Source organism: Erinaceus europaeus, chromosome 1 (genome assembly GCF_950295315.1).
Source record: "Erinaceus europaeus chromosome 1, mEriEur2.1, whole genome shotgun sequence".
In the NCBI taxonomy this organism is placed as follows: domain Eukaryota; kingdom Metazoa; phylum Chordata; class Mammalia; order Eulipotyphla; family Erinaceidae; genus Erinaceus; species Erinaceus europaeus.
The window spans coordinates 19,392,575-19,415,516 of NC_080162.1; the positions used below are offsets into that span (position 1 = coordinate 19,392,575).

At 39.0% G+C, this 22,942-nt stretch overlaps 1 protein-coding gene across 3 annotated transcripts in view; it reads right to left on the reverse strand.

The window, feature by feature from the left end:
• DNAJC12 (DnaJ heat shock protein family (Hsp40) member C12) overlaps positions 1-22,942 on the reverse strand; it is a 46,709-nt gene that overhangs the window by 22,254 nt on the left and 1,513 nt on the right. For 2 of the 3 annotated variants that reach the window (XM_016191850.2, XM_007531482.3), the window contains exon 2: positions 4,197-4,275. In XM_016191850.2, the coding sequence (XP_016047336.1) occupies positions 4,197-4,275 (79 nt within the window). Of the gene's footprint in view, positions 1-4,196; positions 4,276-5,270; positions 5,319-22,942 lie in introns of those variants that run through there. The other variant, XM_060193749.1, reaches the window with a different exon arrangement.

Here is a 22,942-nt window from a genome sequence, read left to right on the forward strand (position 1 = left end):
TTAAAGACCTAGAAGAACAACAACAAAGGAACCCTAAAGCAACCAGAAGGTCAGAAATCACTAAAGTTAGGGCAGAAATAAATAACACTGAGAATAGGAAAACCATACAAAAGATCAATGAAAGTAAATGTTGGTTCTTCGAAAGAGTAAACAAAATTGACAAACCTTTAGCCAGACTCACAAAACAAAAAAGGGTTAAGACCCAAATAAATCGGATAGTAAATGAAAGAGGAGAAATCACAACAGACACTGCAGAAATTCAACATATCATGCGAGGCTTCTATGAACAACTATATGCCACCAAGCTAGAGAACCTGGAAGAAATGAATGATTTCCTAGATACCTACCAACTTCCAAAACTAAGTAAAGAGGAAGTGGATAACATGAACAGACCTACCACAGCTAATGAAATTGAAACAGATATCAAAAATCTCCCCAAAAATAAAAGTCCTGGACCAGATGGTTTTACAAATTAATTCTACAAAACCTTCGAAGAAGAACTAATACCTCTACTTTTAAAAGTCTTCCAGAAGATTGAAGACACTGGAATACTCCCTGCCAGCTTCTATGAAGCCAACATCACCCTGATACCAAAAGCAGACAGGGACACAACCAAAAAAGAAAACTACAGACCAATATCTCTGATGAACATAGATGCGAAAATATTGAACAAAATTCTAGCCGACCGGATACAGCAGTATATCAAAAAGATTGTTCATCATGACCGAGTGGGGTTTATCCCAGGCATGCAACGTTGGTTTAATATATGTAAATCAATCAATGTGATCCACCACATCAACAAAAGCAAGACCAAAAACCACATGGTCATATCAATAGATGCAGAGAAAGCCTTTGACAAAATACAACATCCCTTTATGATTAAAACACTACAAAAAATCAGAATAGATGGAAAATTCCTGAAGATAGTGGAGTCTATATATAGCAAACCTACAGCCAACATCATACTCAATGGTGAAAAACAGGAAGCATTTCCCCTCAGATCAGGTACTAGACAGGGCTGCCCACTATAACCATTACTATTCAACATAGTGTTGGAAGTTCTTGCCATAGCAATCAGGCAGGAGCAAGGAATTAAAGGCATACAGATTGGAAGAGAAGAAGTCAAACTCTCCTTATTTGCAGATGACATGATAGTATACATGGAAAAACCTCAGGAATCCAGCAAGAAGCTTTTGGAAATCATCAGGCAATACAGTAAGGTGTCAGGCTACAAAATTAACATTCAAAAGTCAGTGGCATTCCTCTATGCAAACACTAAGTTAGAAGAAATTGAAATCCAGAAATCAATTCCTTTTACTATAGCAACAAAAACAATAAAATATCCAGGAGTAAATCTAACCAAGGAACTGAAAGACTTGTATACTGAAAATTATGAGTCACTACTCAAAGAAATTGAAAAAGACACAAAGAAGTGGAAAGATATTCCATGTTCATGGGTTGGAAGAATTAACATCATCAAAATGAAGATATTACCCAGAGCCATCTACAAATTTAATGCTATCCCCATCAAGATCCCAAGCACATTTTTTAGGAGAATAGAAAAAATGCTACAAATGTTTATCTGGAACCAGAAAAGACCTAGAATTGCCAAAACAATCTTGAGAAAAAAGAACAGAACCAGAGGCATCACACTCCCAGATCTCAAACTGTATTATAGGGCCATTGTCATCAAAACTGCTTGGTACTGGAACATGAACAGACACACTGACCAGTGGAATAGAATTGAGAGCCCAGAAATGAGGCCCCACACCTATGGACATCTAATCTTTGACAAAGGGGCCCAGACTATTACATGGGGAAAGCAGAGTCTCTTCAACAAATGGTGTTGGAAACAATGGGTTGAAACATGCAGAAGAATGAAACTGAATCACTGTATTTCACCAAATACAAAAGTAAATTCCAAATGGATCAAGGACTTGGATGTTAGACCACAAACTATCAAATACTTAGAGGAAAATATTGGCAGAACTTCTTTCCGCATAAATTTTAAAGACATTTTCAATGAAACGAATCCAATTACAAAGAAGACTAAGGCAAGTATAAACCTATGGGACTACATCAAATTAAAAAGCTTCTTCACAGCAAAAGAAACCACTACCCAAACCAAGAGACCCCTCACAGAATGGGAGAAGATCTTTACATGCCATACATCAGACAAGAGTTTAATAACCAACATATATAAAGAGCTTGCCAGACTCAACAACAAGACAACAAATAACCCCATCCAAAAATGGGGGGAGGACTTGGACAGAATATTCACCACAGAAGAGATCCAAAAGGCTGAGAAACACATGAAAAAATGCTCCCAGTCTCTGATTGTCAGAGAAATGCAAATCAAGACAACAATGAGATATCACTTCACTCCTGTGAGAATGTTCTACATCAGAAAAGATAACAGCAGCAAATGTTGGAGAGGGTATGGGGTCAAAGGAACCCTCCTACACTGCTGGTGGGAATGTCAATTGGTCCAGCCTCTGTGGAGAACAGTCTGGAGAACTCTCAGAAGGCTAGAAGTGGACCTACCCTGCAGTTCCTCTCCTGGGGATATATCCTAAGGAACCCAACACATCCATCCAAAAAGATCTGAGATCTGTGTACACATATGTTCTTGGCAGCACAATTTGTAATAGCCAAAACCTGGAAGCAACCCAGGTGTCCAACAACAGATGAGTGGCTGAGCAAGTTGTGGTATATATACACAATGGAATACTACTCAGCTGTAAAAAATGGTGACTTCACCGTTTTCAGCCGATCTTGGATAGACCTTGAAAAAATCATGTTGAGTGAAATAAGTCAGAAACAGAAGGATGAATATGGGATGATCTCACTCTCAGGCAGAAGTTGAAAAACAAGATCAGAAAAGAAAACACAAGTAGAACCTGAAATGGAATTGGCGTATTGCACCCAAGTAAAAGACTCTGGGGTAGGTGGGTGGGGAGAATACAGATCCATGAAGGATGACAGAGGACCTAGTGAGGGTTGTATTGTTAAATGGGAAACTGGGGAATGTTATGCATGTACAAACTATTGTATTTACTGTTGAATGTAAAACATTAATTCCTCAATATAGAAATAAAATAAAAGAAAAAGAAAAAAGAAACAAAAATGCATGTTAAGTGACTACTATAGAGAAAAAGAGCATACAAGTCTCCCTATGTCCTACCTTCCACTAATGTAATACATTATTTCACAACAAAGGAAAAATTAGTTTAAGCATAATAGATAAAAGAAAATCAAGTGTGGGTCAGGTGGTAGAGCAGCGGGTTAATCGCAGGGAGCGCAAAGCGCAGGGACCTATGAAAGGATCCCAGTTCGAGCCCCCGGCTCCCCACCTGCAGGGGAGTCGCTTTACAGGCAGTGAAGCAGGTCTGCAGGTGTCTATCTTTCTCTCCCCCTCTGTCTTCCCCATCTATCTCCATTTCTCTCTGTCCTATCCAACAACAAACAGCATCAACAATGATGACCACAACAAGGTTACAACAAGGGCAACAGAAGGGGAAAAAAAAAAAAAAACAGCCTCCAGGAGCAGTGGATTCATGGTGCAGGCAATGAGCCCAGCAATAATCCTGGAGACAAAAAAAAAAAAAAAGAAAGAAAGAAAGAAAGGAAGAAAACGAAAGAGAAAAAAAAGGAAGGAAGGAAGGAAGGAAGGAAGGAAGGAAGGAAGGAAGGAAGGAAGGAAGGAAGGAAGGAAGGAAGGAAGGAAGAAAGAAAGAGAAAATCAAGTTATTATTCAATAGCCTGTTAGCCATAAGAAATAGACACTATTAAAGAGGGTCAGGCGGTAGCGCAGTGGCTTAAGCGCAGGTGGCGCAAAGCGCAAGGACGGGCCTAAGGATCCGGGTTGGAGCCCGGGACTCCCCACCTGCAGGGGAGACGCTTCACAAGCGGTGAGGCAGGTCCGCAGATATCTGTCTCTCCAATTCTCTGTCTTTTCCTCCTCTCTCAACTTCTCACTGTCCTATCCAACAACAATAACAGCAACAATAACAACAACAACAATGATAAACAACAAGGGCAACAAAATAGGAAAAAATGGCCTCCAGGAGCAGTGAATTCGTAGTACAGGCGCCCAGCTCCGGCAATAACCCTGGAGGCGAAGGAAGGAAGAAAGGAAGGAAGGAAGGAAGGAAGGAAGGAAGGAAGGAAGGCTACTAAATACTTTACCACTTTACCAGCTTTGGAGTTTTCAGGATGCTTATCGGGGTGACACTCCAGAGCTCTGACCTTAAATTCTGCCAGAATTTGTTCAACCTAAAACAAAAGACAATGTTTACAATAAAGAGTACAAAAGTTGGAGAAAGAAAAAAACTCTTTCTTTTCTTTTTATTTTTATTTATTTATTTATTTATTTAGCTAGCTAGCTAGAAACAAAATGGAAATGGGAAGAAAACCACAACAGTGAAACTTGCTTCCAGGAGAGGTGGACCAAACTTGAACCTGGGGCATGAGGACGGCAAAGGCGCACATTATCCAAGTAAGCTAAGCAAAACACTTCTTACTCACTTTTCTTTCCCTTTTGTCGCCCTTGTTTTTCATTATTATTGTAGTTATTATTGTTGTTATTGATGTCGTAATTGTTGGATAGGACAGAGAGAAATGGAGAGAGGAGGGGAAGACAGAGGGGGAGAGAAAGACAGACACCTGCATACCTGCTTCACCGCCTGTGAAGCGACCCCCATGCAGGTGGGGAGCTTTGCACCACCTGCGCTTAACCCGCTGCGCTACCGCCCGACTCCCTCTTAGTCACTTTTAAGCAGCATTATTTTATCTGAATAAATGTTCATTTATACATCCTGGTAATTATTTACATTGTTATGTAACCTCACTCTGCAGGAAAACATAAACCTTCATATTAAAAGTAAGAGATTAAGTAGTGTGGTATAAGCTTTTTGATCTAATGAAGTTTGTGTAAAATATTTAAATTCCATATATATGTACATATATATTTAAATTCTTAATTTTTCTAGTGTAAAATGACACTTTGCTTTTTTTTTTTTTTTGCCTCCAGGGTTATCACTGGGGCCCGGGGCCTGCACTGTGAATCCACTGCTCCTGGAGGCCATTTGTTCCCTTTTGTTGCCCTTGCTGTTTATCGTTGTTAGTGTTGTTATTCAAGTCGGGGGCTTGAACCGATATCCTTACGCCTGTCTTTGCGTTTGGCACCTTGTGCGATTAACCAGGGGCGCTACCACTTGCCCCCCTCCCCTTTTTATCTGCTCAGATCTGGTGATGGTGGGGGATTGAACCTGGGATTTAGGAGCCTCAGACATTAGAGTCTCTGCATAGCCCTTATGCTGTCTTCCCAGCCCAAATGACAACCTTTTAAGGTGATTTAGTTTAGACTGTTTTTAGTACATCAATGTAATAATTAACATTGAAACTTGACAGTAACCTTCCTTTATTTTCCACCCCCTTCATCTGACTTCCCAAGCCATCTTAGAAGTCCTAAAGCCTTACTAGGAAAGTAATCATCAGCTAGACTTGGAGCTTCTTATTAATTTATTTATAGGACAGAGAGAGGCCAGCAGACTCAGATTAACTTGTGTAAATTTCCCTAAGAATTCCTTTTCCCTTATTTCCCATATCTACCACTATGCATTTTAAAGCTCTAATAAAAAAATTTTATTCCCAAAAATGTAAAAAGAAAAGACTTCAATGTTAGAGCAGTAATGATAAGGGGACAGGTGGTAGTGCACCTGGGAGATAAAGAACGGAAAAAGAGAGATACCTGTAGCACTGCTTCACAGCTAGTGAAGCTTCCCCACTGCAGGTGAGGAGAATTAGAACTTCTTTTTTTTAATATTTATTTATTTATTTATTCCCTTTTGTTGCCCTTGTTTTATTGTTGTAGTTATTTATGTCATTGTCGTTGGATAGAACAGAGAGAAATGGAGAGAGGAGGGGAAGACAGAGAAGGGGAAAGAAAGATAGACTCCCTTGCAGGTGGAGAGCCGGGGGCTCGAACTGGGATCCATATGATGGTCCTTACACTTTGTAGCCACCTGTGCTTTACCCGCTATGCTACCGCCCAACTCCCAGAACTTCTTTTTATATATTTTTTATTTACTTTTTTTTGTGGCTAGAGACAAGAGAGAAGTTGAGGTGGGAGACAGAGAGGTAGAGAGACACTGCAGCTCCACCACTCACAAAGCTTCCCTCTTCCTCGCCCACCTACACACACACACACACACACACACACACAGAAGTGGGGACTGGGGACTTGAACCAGGATCCTTGAGTATTGTGAAATGTGCACATCAGATGTGCCACCACCCAACCCAACTAAAACCTTAAGAGACTCTACCAGGCTGGGGAGACAGCATAATGGTTATGCGAAAGCCTTTCAAGCCTGAGGCTCTATGGTCCCAGGTTCAATCCCTAGCACCATCATAAACCAGAACTTAGCAGTGTTCTGGTCAAAAATATAAATAAATAAGATTCGACTTCCAGAGGCGGAGCTACGAGCAACAGATCGCTTTCTCTCCTCTCCTCTCCCGGATCAACTAGGAATACCAAAGGAGACCACCCGGGACCGAAACAAGACAGGACTAGAATGACCACAGGAACCCAGTAAATCACTGGTGAGTACAAACACATGTGGCTGGTGACAGAGAGGAGAGAGGGGCCTAAGGAGAGATTAAGTGACTGCTAACAGTTCAGCAGTTTATCAGTTGAGACACCACCTCCAGTCTGCTCCACCAACAAGGGGACAGCTTAAGGGAGGAGAGGACTCCCCAGAGCCAGGCAATAGTGATCAATAATTTGAAAAGTACTAATAAAGGGAACTCATAACATAATATATAAAATGGTTAAAACAACAAGAAAAAATATTGGAGAATCAAACCAGAACAAGAGTCCAGCTAAAAGTCCTCCAGAGGGTGAAGCACAAAATAACGAGTTCAACATCCAAACATTAGCTAAGGAAATAATAACAGGAGTGAGTAAAGAATTTGAAAAAATTGTAATCAGAAATGCAGGAACAACAAATGAGAATATGGAAGAAAATACTAATTATCTCATGGTTATTAGAGAGCTGAAAGCTGAAATCACTGAGCTAAGAAGGCAACTAGCTGAACAAGCTAAAACAGTATCAGAGCAGGGCAACAAAATAGATGAACTCCAGAAAACAGTAGAGGGCAGAGAGAATAGAATCAATGAGTGTGAAGACAGAATTAGCAAGATTAAGAATGAATTAGAGACAACTAAAAAAGAAGTAAGAGATCTCAAAAAGAGATTAAGAGATGCTGAAAACAAATACAGAGTCCTATGGGATGACTTCAAAAGAAACAATATGCACATTATTGGCATACCAGAGGAAGAAAGAGAAGGAGAGGAAGAAAGCATTTTCCAGGCCATAGTAGCTGAAAACTTCTCTAGTCTAGACAACATCAAAGACATAAAGATTCAAGAAGCACAGAGGGTCCCAAACAGAATTAACCCAGACCTAAAGACACCAAGATATATCATACTTAGAATGGAAAGGAATAAGGATAAAGAAAGGATCCTGAAGGCTGCAAGAGAAAAACAAAGAGTCACCTACAAAGGAAAACCCATAAGATTAGCAGCAGACTTCTCCATACAAACACTACAACCCAGAAGAGAATGGCAAGATATCTATCAAGTGCTCAATGAGAAAGGCTTTCAGCCAAGAATACTATATCCTGCTAGACTGTCATTCAGACTAGATGGAGGCATCAAAACCTTCTCAGACAAGCAACAGTTGAAGGAAACAACCATCACCAAGCCTACCCTGAAAGAAGTTCTGAAAGGTCTCCTATAAACAACCAGACCACCACAAATAGGCCATATATCAAAACACTCTAAAACTCTACAAGAATGGCATTAAAATATCTTCAATCTCTGATATCAATAAATGTCAATGGCCTGAATTCACCTATTAAAAGACACAGAGTAGGAAGATGGATAAGAAAAAACAACCCAACCATATGCTGTCTACAGGAAACCCACCTAACTCAACAAGACAAACACAGACTTAAAGTGAAAGGATGGAAAACTATCATACAAGCCAATGGCACACAAAAAAAGGGCAGGAACAGCTATTCTCATATCTGACATGATAGACTTGAAAATAGGTAAGATTAAAAAAGATAGGAATGGACACTACTTAATGCTCAGAGGATCAGTCAATCAAGAGGACTTAACAATTATTAACATCTATGCACCCAATGAGAAGCCATCTAAATACATCAAACTTCTACTGAAAGAGCTACAGCAATATATTAACAGTGACACAATCATAGTAGGGGACTTCAACACCCCACTCTCTCAACTTGACAGATCATCCAGGCAGAAAATCAATAAAGACATAAGGGAGCTAAATGAAGAGATAGATAAACTAGAACTATTGGACATTTTCAGAGTCATTCATCCAAAGAAACTGGAATACACATTTTACTCAAATCCACATGGGTCATTCTCAAGGATAAACCATATGTTAGGCCACAAAGACAGCATCAGCCAATTCAAGAGCATTGAAATCATCCCAAGCATCTTGTCAGACCACAATGGAATTAAACTAACACTTAACAATCAACAAAAGATTAGTAACAGTCCCAAAATGTGGAAGCTCAACAGTACATTTCTTAACAACTTCTGGGTCAAAGAGGAAATCAAAGAAGGAATCAAAATGTTTCGAGAGTTCAATGAAAATGAAGACACAAGATATCAAAATATTTGGGACACAGCTAAAGCAGTCCTAAGAGGGAAGTTCATAGCTATACAAGCACACATTAGGAAACAAGAAAAAGCACAAATAAACAGCCTGCTTGCACACCTTAAAGACCTAGAAGAACAACAACAAAGGAACCCTAAAGCAGCCAGAAGGTCAGAAATCACTAAAGTTAGGGCAGAAATAAATAACACTGAGAATAGGAAAACCATACAAAAGCAAATGTTGGTTCTTCGAAAGAGTAAACAAAATCGACAAACCTTTAACCAGACTCACGAAACAAAAAAGGGAGAAGACCCAAATAAATCGGATAATAAATGAAAGAGGAGATATCACAACAGACACTGCAGAAATTCAACATATCATGCGAGGCTTCTATGAACAACTATATGCCACCAAGCTAGAGAACCTGGAAGAAATGGACGATTTCCTAGATACCTACCAACTTCCAAAACTAAGTAAAGAGGAAGTGGATAACATGAACAGGCCCATCACAGCTAATGAAATTGAAACAGTTATCAAAAATCTTCCCAAAAATAAAAGTCCTGGACCAGATGGTTTTACAAATTAATTCTACAAAACCTTCAAAGAAGAACTAATACCTCTACTTTTAAAAGTCTTCCAGAAGATTGAAGACACTGGAATACTCCCTGCCAGCTTCTATGAAGCCAACATCACCCTGATACCAAAAGCAGACAGGGACACAACCAAAAAAGAAAACTACAGACCAATATCTCTGATGAACATAGATGCGAAAATATTGAACAAAATTCTAGCCGACCGGATACAGCAGTATATCAAAAAGATTGTTCATCATGACCGAGTGGGGTTTATCCCAGGCATGCAACGTTGGTTTAATATATGTAAATCAATCAATGTGATCCACCACATCAACAAAAGCAAGACCAAAAACCACATGGTCATATCAATAGATGCAGAGAAAGCCTTTGACAAAATACAACATCCCTTTATGATTAAAACACTACAAAAAATCAGAATAGATGGAAAATTCCTGAAGATAGTGGAGTCTATATATAGCAAACCTACAGCCAACATCATACTCAATGGTGAAAAACTGGAAGCATTTCCCCTCTGATCAGGTACTAGACAGGGCTGCCCACTATAACCATTACTATTCAACATAGTGTTGGAAGTTCTTGCCATAGCAATCAGGCAGGAGCAAGGAATTAAAGGGATACAGATTGGAAGAGAAGAAGTCAAACTCTCCTTATTTGCAGATGACATGATAGTATACATGGAAAAACCTCAGGAATCCAGCAAGAAGCTTTTGGAAATCATCAGGCAATACAGTAAGGTGTCAGGCTACAAAATTAACATTCAAAAGTCAGTGGCATTCCTCTATGCAAACACTAAGTTAGAAGAAATTGAAATCCAGAAATCAATTCCTTTTCTATAGCAACAAAAACAATAAAATATCTAGGAGTAAATCTAACCAAGGAACTGAAAGACTTGTATACTGAAAATTATGAGTCACTACTCAAAGAAATTGAAAAAGACACAAAGAAGTGGAAAGATATTCCATGTTCATGGGTTGGAAGAATTAACATCATCAAAATGAAGATATTACCCAGAGCCATCTACAAATTTAATGCTATCCCCATCAAGATCCCAAGCACATTTTTTAGGAGAATAGAAAAAATGCTACAAATGTTTATCTGGAACCAGAAAAGACCTAGAATTGCCAAAACAATCTTGAGAAAAAAGAACAGAACCAGAGGCATCACACTCCCAGATCTCAAACTGTATTATAGGGCCATTGTCATCAAAACTGCTTGGCACTGGAACATGAATAGACACACTGACCAGTGGAATAGAATTGAGAGCCCAGAAATGAGGCCCCACACCTATGGACATCTAATCTTTGACAAAGGGGCCCAGACTATTACATGGGGAAAGCAGAGTCTCTTCAACAAATGGTGTTGTTAACAATGGGTTGAAACATGCAGAAGAATGAAACTGAATCACTGTATTTCACCAAATACAAAAGTAAATTCCAAGTGGATCAAGGACTTGGATGTTAGACCACAAACTATCAAATACTTAGAGGAAAATATTGGCAGAACTTCTTTCCGCATAAATTTTAAAGACATTTTCAATGAAACAAATCCAATTACAAAGAAGACTAAGGCAAGTATAAACCTATGGGACTACATCAAATTAAAAAGCTTCTTCACAGCAAAAGAAACCACTACCCAAACCAAGAGACCCCTCACAGAATGGGAGAAGATCTTTACATGCCATACATCAGACAAGAGTTTAATAACCAACATATATAAAGAGCTTGCCAGACTCAACAACAAGACAACAAATAACCCCATCCAAAAATGGGGTAGGGCTTGGACAGAATATTCACCACAGAAGAGATCCAAAAGGCCGAGAAACACATGAAAAAATGCTCCAAGTCTCTGATTGTCAGAGAAATGCAAATCAACAATGAGATATCACTTCACTCCTGTGAGAATGTCCTACATCAGAAAAGGTAACAGCAGCAAATGCTGGAGAGGGTGTGGGGTCAAAGGAACCCTCCTGCACTGCTGGTGGGAATGTCAATTGGTCTGCCTCTGTGGAGAACAGTCTGGAGAACTCTCAGAAGGCTAGAAATGGACCTACCCTATGACCCTGCAATTCCTCTCCTGGGGATAGATCCTAAGGAACCCAACACATCCATCCAAAAAGATCTGTGTACACATATGTTCTTGGCAGCACAATTTGTAATAGCCAAAACCTGGAAGCAACCCAGGTGTCCAACAACAGATGAGTGGCTGAGCAAGTTGTGGTATATATACACAATGGAATACTACTCAACTGTAAAAAATGGTGACTTCACCATTTTCAGCCGATCTTGGATGGACCTTGAAAAAATCATGTTGAGTGAAATAAGTCAGAAACAGAAGGATGAATATGGGATGATCTCACTCTCAGGCAGAAGTTGAAAAACAAGACCAGAAAAGAAAACACAAGTAGAACCTGAAATGGAATTGGCATATTGCACCCAAGTAAAAGACTCTGGGGTGGGTGGGTGGGGAGAATACAGGTCCATGAAGGATGATTAATGACATAGTGGGGGTTGTATTGTTAAATGGGAAACTGGGTAATGTTATGCATGTACAAACTATTGTATTTACTGTTGATTGTAAAACATTAATTCCCCAATAAATAAATAAATTTTAAAAAAAATAAAATATAAAACAAGGGCAACAAAAGGGAATTAATTAATTAATTAATTAAAATTCTAAAAAAAAGAGAGAGAGACTCTACCTTTCAAGTTTGTCCTGAATCTTCTATCATCTCTAAAAAGAAATAGGCATATGAATTTTTTTCCTACAATACTTTTATTTAAATGGCAGCCAGCAGAGGCAGATTAAAAGATAAAATGTAGAATTTTCCTAAGAATTCCTTTTCTCTTATTCTCCATATCTACCACTATGCATTTTAAAGCTCTAATAATAAAGTTTATTCCCAAAAATACTTAAAAAAAAAAAAAAAAACAAGGAAAGGAGAAGAGAGAAAAGAGAAAAATATTTCAGTGTTAAAACAATAACAATAAGGGGCCAGGCAGTACTGCACCTGATTAAGTGCATGCACTACAGTGTGGAAGGATACAGGTTCAAGCCCCTGGTCCCCATCTGCTGGGAGAACAGTTCAGGGGTGATGAAGCAGAGCTGCAGGTTGTCTGTCTATTTCTCTGTGTATCTTTTCTTCCCTTCTCAGTCTACTTCTCTATCCAATGAATAAATAAAATCAAAATTAGAGCAGTAACAATAAAATACATGTAAACCAACACACCATGATACTGGCCCCAAGGATTTCTTCAGTGGTTTGATTCCAATAAGAGAAACAAAAGTCAGAATAAACAGATGGGATTATATCAGACTAAAAAGTTTCTATTCAAGGCCCTGGAGATACAGTGGATTAAGCACTGAACTCAGGAGCACAGGGCCCAGAGTTTGATTCGCCGGCACCAAATGTGCCAGGGTGAGGCTCTGGTTCTAACACTCCTTCTCTTTCTCTCTCGTGTAAATAAATAAATAATTTGTAAGGGCTTCTACACAATGAAGGGACCTATTATTAAAACTAAAAGACACCTTAATGATTGGGAGAAAAAAAATCATAAACAAACATCTGATAAAGTACTAATACCCAAGATATTAGTATTACCTTACCTTACCTCACCTTACATATTTGGTAAGGTGTCATCCTCTTCTTATTTTTTGATGGAATTTTGTGAAATATATATATATATCTTGGATATTAGTACTTTATCAGATGTTTGTTTATGTTTTTGTTTATGATTATGTCTTCTTTGGAAGACAGGGAACTGGACAACAATAACATTTAAAAAATGGAAAGTCGGACAGTAGCACAGAGGGTTAAGTGCATGTAGGGCAAAGTGCAAGGACCTGTGTAAGGACCCGGGTTCCAGCCCCCGGGTCCCTACCTCCCGGCAGTGAAGCAGGTCTGCAGGTATCTATCTTTCTCTCCCCCTCACTGTCTTCGCGGTCTCTCCCCATTTCACCCTGTCCTATCCAACAGCGCACGACATCAACAACAACAATAATAACCACAATAATAACAAGTCTACAACAACAAGGGCAACAAAAGGGGGAGGGGGGGAAACGGCCTCCAGGAGCAGTGAATTCATGCTGCAGGCACTGAGCCCCAGCAATAACCCTGAAGACAAAAAGGGAAAAAAAGGAGAGGAAGAAAATTCAAACCTGTAGATTTTAGTATTAACTAGCATTCTGATTAGAAATTTTGATTGGAAAAACATAAAACTCCAACCCCAACTAAAATAGTTTGAGGATTTCCTATGATTGTGTTACAATTTCAGTCACCCACCTAATCCTTATTGTCATGAATTGTCACAACTTGACTTTATTAATTGTAATTCAATGGCAGTAGCAGCAGACAACAATGGTTACTCGACTCTGCAATCTGATTGCTTCATCCTAAATCGCAGTTCTGCTTTAAGATGTTAGACAAAATTGCAAAGGTGCAGTGGCTCACTTGGGTAGTGTGCTGCTTTATCATATGCTTCAGCTCTGTGGTCTCTCTCTCTCTCTCTCCTAGACTCTCAGATTTAGTATAAGGAAAAAAAAAAGACTTTTGGCAAGTTACATAATTTCCACATGCTTAGGTTCCCTCATACTTAAATAATAATAACATAAATACTATGCCTGGGCGGTAGCGTAGCGTAGCGGGTTAAGCGCACATGGCGCAAAGCGCAAGGACCAGCATAAGGATCCCAGTTCGAGCCTCCGGCTCCCCACCTGCAGAGGAGTCACTTCAGAGGCGGTGAAGCAGGTCTTCAGGTGTCAATCTTTCTCTCCCCCTGTCTGTATTCCCCTCCTCTCTCCATTTCTCTCTGTCCTATCCAACAACGACGAGATCAATAACTACAACAATAAAAAACAACAAGGGCAACAAAAGGGAAAACTAAATAAAGAATAATAATAAATAAATAAATAAATACTATGCCTAATACAAAGTCTGATCATTGTAACAATTCAGTAATTGGGTGGGGGATGGGCGGTAGTAGGAGCGTTAGGCGCACAGGGTACAAAGTGCAAGGACACCGGCTGCCCACTGGCAGAGGGGCCACCTCACAAGCAGTGAAGCAGGTCTGCGGGTGTCTTTCCTTCTCTCCCCCTCTCTGTCTTCCCCTCCTCTCTCAATTTTTCTTTGTCCTATCCAACAACAACAACATCAACAACAAAAGAAAGATTATGGCCTCCAAGAGCAGTGGACTCATAGTGAAGGCGCCAAACCCCAGCAATAACCCTGGAGGCAAAAAAAAAACAAAAAAAAAACCACCTCAATAATAGAAACTATAATTAAAATATTAATGGGTAACTTGTCAAAAGTCATTTAGTTAGTTACTAATAAGCTGAGTTTTCTGTTAGCTAAGCAGTTGGACTTCAGATGCACTAATCATAACCACTGTTTTATACAGTTGAATTCTTCAGACTTAGGAACTATTAACCATTGACTACCTAATGGAAGTAAATCACCTCTTCGTTGAGAAGTAAATTCTCAAGCAGCTCAATATTGTCATAACATTCGTAGAAGAAATATTCTTGTCAGCTCTGTGTCGCTATTAATTCTCACAAAAAGATTGTTTACTCTTTGATCCAAATCATAAGAAACAGCATCATCACCACGAAGAAGTATCATACTGAGGATGGCATTCAGTGTCAGCCCTCTTCCCGCGGCCAATGAATAGCATTCGCTGCGGGGGCCAGACAGTGGCGTACTGGGTTAAGCACACATAGTGCAAAGTGCAAGGATCCCGCCCGGTTCCATTCTCCCGGCTCCCCACCTGTAGGGAGGTCGCCTAGCAATCGGTGAAGTAGGTCTGCAGGTGTCTCTATATTTCTCTCTCCCTGCCTTCCCCTCCTCTTTCAATTTCTCTGTCATAAATAAATATACAGACAGACAGACAGACAGACAGACACAGAGATAGATATGGCTACAAGAGCAGTGGCTTTGTAGTGCAGGCACCGAGCCCCAGCAATAACCCTGGAGGCAAAAGAAAAAAAAAAAAAACAGTAATACTCACCGCTGGTATGTTAATGCATTAGTGAATGAAAGAAGGGCTAGATTCAATATGCTTACAAGCAAGTGTTTGATAGCCAACTATAACAGTGTTTTAAAAGTTAAATAAAGGGGCTGTGGAGACAGCATAATGGTTATGCAAAAGTCTTTCAAGTCTGAGGCTCTGAGGTCCCAGGTTCAATCCCCAGCCCCACCATAAGCCAGAACTGAGCAGTGTTCCAGTCTCTTTCTCTCTCTTGGTATCTTTCCCTCTGTGTCTACTCTTTCTCATTAAAATCAAGTAAATGAAAATAAATAAGTAAAAATAAAAGTTAAATAAAGAATAAATTCAAATATAAAGGCTCTGGAAAAGCTTGTCTTCACTTTTACAATCAAAGACAGGTTTCATCGGATAGGCCTGTGTATAAAGCTTAAATGAATTAACTATTATTTTCCTTATTAAGTATTTACTAAACACACTGGAATAATAGGAAGAGAAAAACTTTTTGTCTGAGCGGCAATAATTGTGTTTCCTTTTAAGGGTATTGCCTTTTGCTATCAGTCATCATAATCTGCCTATATGACAAAGAAAATCGAGAATGGAGTGAGGGAAATAGCATAATGACTATGCAAAGTCCTTGGTGCTTGAAGCTTTAAGTCACAGTGCCTCAACCACCACAAGCCAGAGCTGTGCAGTTCTCTGGTGAGAAAGAGAGAGAGAGAGAGAGAGACAAATACACCCTACAGGAGGAAAGCTTCACCAGTGGTGACGCAGTGCAGCAGATGTCTCTCTCTCCTTCTGTCTCCTTCCTTCTCAATTTCTCCCTATCCAAAATAAGTAAATATAACATTTTAATAAAAATAATAAAGCAGGGAGTTAGGCGGTAGCGCAGCGGGTTAAGCGCACGTGGCGCAAAGCGCAAGGACCGGACCGGAGTAAGCATCCTGGTTCGAGCCCCCACCCCCCCAGGGGAGTCGCTTCACAGGTGTCTGTCTTTCTCTCTCCCCTCTCTGTCTTCCCCTCCTCTCTCCATTTCTCTCTGTCCTATCCAACAACAATGACATCAATAATAACTACAACAAGAACAACAAAAGGGAATAAATAAATAAAAATAATAATAATAAAGCAACATAGAATATAATATACCTGTGAGAATGAAAATAGTATAAACACATCAAACACTGACTTACACTTTCCTATAAGATTAAATGTATATAAGTGTGGTCCGGGAGATGGTGCTGTGGATAAAGCATTGGACTCTCAAGCATGAGGTCCTGAGTTCAATTCCCAGCAGCACATGTACCAGAGTTATGTCTGGTTCTTTCTCTCTCTCTTCCTTTCTCATTAATAAATAAAATATTTTTTAAAAAAGATTAAATGTATATAAGTCAAATGTCATTGTATTTCTAGGTCTTAATACCATATGTTGTCATTTACATTTAAAACTGATAAAAATGTGAGATAATGAGATAGCAAAATACATAATAGTTATGTAAAAAAACTTTCATGTCTCAGACCCTGAGGTCCCAGGTTCAACCCCTAACACCACCATAGGCCAGAATTGACTCATGCTTTGGAAAAAGAAAACACAAAACACAGCTAAAAAAGCAAGGTGATCTCTAATGACAGTGACTGCCTTGGGTTGAGTTTGGAGGGATGATAAGACTGAAATTTTGAGTTATTCGTGGAAATACCCTGTATCTTGATTGTGACAGTAGTTTCACTGTGTTTACATCTGTCAAATACACTTAATTATAAACCTAATAGATCTCAATACCATTGATTTCATAACATATAAAGATATATATGGGGGCCAGGAGGTAGCGCAGCGGATTAAGCACACATGGTGCAAAGCACAAGGACCAGCATAAGGATACCGGTTCTAATCCTGAGCCCCACCTGCTGGGGGTCACTTAGCAAGCAGTGAAGCAGGTCTACAGGTGTCTATCTTTCTCTCTCCCTCACTGTCTTCCCGTCCTGTCTCAATTTCTCTCTGTCCTATTCAACAACAACAACAACTATAATAACAAGGGCAACAAAAGGAAAAAAATAGCCTCCAGGAGCAGTGGATTCATAGTGCAGGCACCAAGCTCAGCAATAACCCTGGAGGCAAAAAAAAAAAAAAATGAAAAATAAAAATAAATAAAGAGATATATCTTTACACAATTATATATACTATATATGCACATACATTTATATCTTGGGAAGTTTTAACAATGTAAAATTAAACTTATATACCAAAGACTTAAAAAAATTGGGAATTTTATTATTGCTGCTGTTGTTTTATTTTTTAGTTCCTATTCATTAGGAAACATTCTGATACTAGTCTATAAAGCAAATGTATGAAAATGGTTGTTTTCAATAATGCTATCAGGTGACTTTTAGTTTTTTGCTTATATTTTCTGTATTTTGCAAATGTTTTATCTTTGAAAAAATCAAGAATAGTCTGTTTCTGGTTTTCATTACTAAATGTAGTAATCACTGTCACAATATTTATCCTAAATCTCTTGCATAGATCTGGCTCTTAGTAGACGGGTAGCATGAGTTTGATAGTCAGTCTCGGGCATGTTTTATTTCTCTCCTGGCATCTCTACCCCTTGTGCCCAGTGCCAAGTACAGCCCATAATCAGCTGAGGCCTTTTAAGTCAAGGTCCACTAAATACTGCCTTCCTGATCCACAGTCCGGTGACCTGAAAAATAACTTACCCAGTTAGTCAATAAACATCTTTACTCACAATCAAATAAAGAAAATATTTAAGGGATAATACTGACTAGTATGATTGAGAATATAAACAAACATTCTCCTACTTCCCTGGTGAGGCTGTAAATACATACAAACATTCTAGAAGATAGGAGGAAAATAAATACACCTAAATGTATGTAGAAAAAACGTGAAATTTAGTCATGTATATGTATATGTATATGTATATGTATATGTATATGTATATGTATATGTATATGTATATGTATATGTATATGTATATGTACTTTTTTTGCCTCTGGGGTTATTGCTGGGGCTTGGTGCCTACACCACAAATCCACTGTTCCTGGAGACTATTTTTTTCCCTTTTTGTTGCCCTTGTTGTTTTATCGTTGTTGTTGTTATTATTATTGTTATTGATGTCATTGTTGTTGGATAGGACAGAGAGAAATCGAGAGAGGAGGGGAAGACAGAAAGTATAAACCTATGGGACTACATCAAATTAAAAAGCTTCTTCACAGCAAAAGAAACCACTACCCAAACCAAGAGACCCCTCACAGAATGGGAGAAGATCTTTACATGCCATACATCAGACAAGAGTTTAATAACCAACATATATAAAGAGCTTGCTAGACTCAACAACAAGACAACAAATAACCCCATCCAAAAATGGGGGGAGGACTTGGACAGAATATTCACCACAGAAGAGATCCAAAAGGCCGAGAAACACATGACAAAATGCTCCAAGTCTCTGATTGTCAGAGAAATGCAAATCAAGACAACAATGAGATATCACTTCACTCCTGTGAGAATGTCATACATCAGAAAAGGTAACAGCAGCAAATGCTGGAGAGGGTGTGGGGTCAAAGGAACCTTCCTGCACTGCTTGTGGGAATGTCAATTGGTCCAACCTCTGTGGAAAACAGTCTGGAGAACTCTCAGAAGGCTAGAAATGGACATACCCTATGACCCTGCAATTCCTCTCCTGGGGATAGATCCTAAGGAACCCAACACATCCATCCAAAAAGATCTGTGTACACATATGTTCTTGGCAGCACAATCTGTAATAGCCAAAACCTGGAAGCAACCCAGGTGTCCAACAACAGATGAGTGGCTGAGCAAGTTGTGGTATATATACACAATGGAATACTCCTCAGCTGTAAAAAATGGTGACTTCACCGTTTTCAGCTGATCTTGGATGGATCTTGAAAAAAATCATGTTGAGTGAAATAAGTCAGAAACTGAAGGATGAATATGGGATGATCTCACTCTCAGGCAGAAGTTGAAAAACAAGATCAGAAAAGAAAACACAAGTCGAACCTGAAATGGAATTGGATTATTACACCAAAGTAAAAGACTCTGGGATGGGTGGGTGGGGAGAATACAGGTCCATGAAGGATGATAAATGACATAGTGGGGGTTGTATTGTTAAATGGGAAACTGGGTAATGTTATGCATGTACAAACTATTGTATTTACTGTTGAATGTAAAACATTAATTCCCCAATAAAGAAATAAATTTAAAAAAAACAGTAACAACAAAAAAAAGAAAGAAAGGAATATATAACACATATGTGCATTTTACTTGTATATGTGTGTCTATAGCTATTAAATATATAATACTTATTAAGATTGATTCATAGTTACTGTGGGGAAGGTGAAATAGCTCACCTTGGTAGTGCACCTGCTTTACCATGCATGCAGCCCAGGTTCAAGTCAGGCCTCCACTGCAGTGGAGGAAGCTTTGGTTTTGTGGCTTTTCCCCATCTCTGTCTGTTTATCCTTCTCCTTCTGTCTAAAAAACTCAGCCCAGAGAGTTGAAACACCAGCAGAAATAAAGATTTCCTGCAGGTCAGGGAGGTGGTATCATGGTTAAGGCATTGGGCTCTCACACCTGAGGTCTTGAGCCGTTTTCGTGCAATGCATAATGTCAGTGATGCTCTGATTTCCCACCTTCCTCCTACTCCTCTTCTCCCTCCCCCTCTTCCTCATAAATAGATAGTCTTTAAAAAATAAATAATACAAGGCTGGGTGGTGGCACACCTTGTTAAGAGTGCATGTTACCATGCACAAAAGCCTGAGTTCAAACCCCAGCTCCCCACCTGAGGGGGGAAGCAGGTGTCTTTCTCTCTCCCTATTTTCCCCTTCCATCTCAGCTTCTGTCTTTACCCAATAAATAAATAAACAAAATATTTTTAATTGTACTCATGTGGCAACTATCCCGAGCTCATTGTTTCCCCCAGTTAAGTGATTTGAGAGGAGAAAATAGTAATACTTGGCCAGATTCAAGCCTCTGTTCAACAGGTTCAAGTTTCTTTCCATCTGCAGGAGAGAAACTTCATGAGTAGTGGAACAGCATTGGAAGTCAGTCACACACACTCTCTCTCTCTCCCTCTCTCTCTCCCACTTCCCTATTTTTTTTCTGTCTCTATTAAAGGGGGGGGGGGGACCTGGTAAGAAAGAATTTAAATGATTTTACAATGTGCCAGAAACTATTCCCTTTTGCTATAAAGCATTATTTAATTTAAAATGTTTTTTAAATTAATTTCCACACCTCTGAGCTATTATTACTTCCACTTTACAAATTAGGAAACCAAATGAAAATCAGACAGCAAAAAGTGGCAAAATCAGGATTTGAACCCAAGCAGTCTGTCTACATAAAAACACATATGTACATATGCATGTACATATTAATGCAAAGATAAAAGGATCTAGGGGGCCCGGCGGTGGCACACCTGGTTAAGCTCACATATTACCAAGCGCCCCCACTTCCCACCTTCAGGGGGGTTGCTTCACAAGTGGGGAAATAGGTCTGCAGGTGTCTGTATCTCTCTTTCCCTCTCTCTATCTCCCCATCCTACCTCAATTTCTCTCTATCCTATCTAATAAACATTAGAAGGGGGAAAAAAAAAAGGCAGCCAGGAGTGGTGGATTTGTAGTGCCAGCACGGAGCCCAGCAATAGCCCTGGTGGCAATTCAATCAATCACTCAATCAATAAATGCATGTATGCACATGTAATTGGTATACATCAGTATATGGCATGCTTCCAAATACTGGTGATTTAGGTTAACATTTTCCTTTGGCTAGGTAGTTGCTACATGGCCAAGTGTGACCCAAGTTTATCCCAACCCTTTTCCACCGCCCCCTTCCCCAGCCTCCCCACCTCCCAGCAACCATCACCACCACCCTACCCCCTCACACTGAAGGAAGTTTCTGTGCTGTGGTCACACTTTCTCTCTCCTAGTCTTTAACAACAACAAGCATCTCTTTGTGGTGTCTTTCATATTTCCATAATCAATTGGTTAGTTTTCGAAACTGAATGTTCTTCCACATGTCCTTTTAGCACAATAATTTCATCTCTACCAGCTGAATATACTTCATTTCTCTAAATATTTATCTATTCATTCTTATGAGGAAGAGAGAGATCAGAACACTGCTCAGCCGTGGCAATCAGAAGTGCTCAGGAGCAAATCTGGGCCCTCAGGTGTGCAAGTCCAGTGTTCTGGCAAACAGAGCTCTCTGCCTGGCCAAGGCACTAAATACTTCAGTAGGTAACAGAGTGATCAGATTCACACCTGGGCCACATAAATGCCTGTCTCCCTCCATGAATCTCAATTCTCTCCCTCTCTCATAAATGAATAAATCTTTAAATGTGTGTATGTATACATATGTAATATATATATATTTAGTTTTTTGACTGCTAACTTTAGTTTGGGCCTAAGCAGTTCAGGTCAAAGTTAAAGCATCAAATCAATGAATATTTGAAATAAAAGAGATCTTGCAATATAAACCAAGTAAACATGCTGTTAGAGCTCTTATGCCAGAGCACTGGTCAGGTCTCTTTCTCTCTCATAAAATAAATAAGTATGTGGTCCAGGAGGTGGCGCAATGGATATGTACTGGACTCTCAAGCATGAGGCCCAGAGTTCAATCCCTGGCAGCACATGTACCAGAGTGATGTCTGGTTCTTTCTCTTTCTCCTTCTGTCTTCATGAATAAATAAATTAATAAAATCTTTAATAAATAAATATTTTTGAGGCCAGGCGGTGGCACGCACCTGGTTAAGTGCACCCACTACAGTGCACATGGACCTGGGTTCAAGCACCTGGTCCCCACTACAGGGGAAAGCGTCACAAGTGGTGAGACAGGGCTGCAGGTGTCTATTTCTCTTCCTCTCTATCTTCCCCTCCCCTCTCAGTTTCTCTGTCTCTAACCAAAAATAAATTTTAAAAATTTTAAATTAATTTAAAAATATATTTTTAAAAGAAGACAAAATTGTGACAGGTCATTTCACTTTAAATTATTATCTATTATTATTTTAGACTATTATCTATATACACCACACCACTGACAGAATGGCTAAGCCTTAAATAGATGGAAAATTGAAACAGTGCTTTTATTTTCCTTTGACTATATGTTAGAGTGCATACAAAAAAACTATAACATAACAGCCACGAAATAAAACTGTTATAAACACTATAAATAAACAATGGGGCCATTTTAGTCTATTAAAAATTGACCATTTTTGTAAACTGAGAAGATAATGTAATTACAAAAAACTAACTAAATGAGGCAAGATTTATTACAAGAATAAAAAAAAACTTTCTAATCTAACAGTGTATTTTTTTAAAACTCAAGTTGTTAAATTTAAATTATATTACTTGGATTTTAAAGACATACTTCAAAAATTATTTGACAATAGTACAACCCAAAGTGTGAGAGGGCGGGGTGGTGGCACACCAGGTTGAACACACGTTACGAAGTATGAATAACATATACAGTAAAAATAGTAATAGGTTTTTGCAAATGTTACAAGCAAATCTTCACTAAACAAGAATAAGCCAGAGTTGAGCAGTGCTCCGGTAAAAAAAAAATAAAATAATAATAGAGATTTTGATCCCTTTGTCTAATATTGAATTCTATTCTCAAAATAGAAATAAATTTTATTATTAAACTTCAGCCTTACAAAACA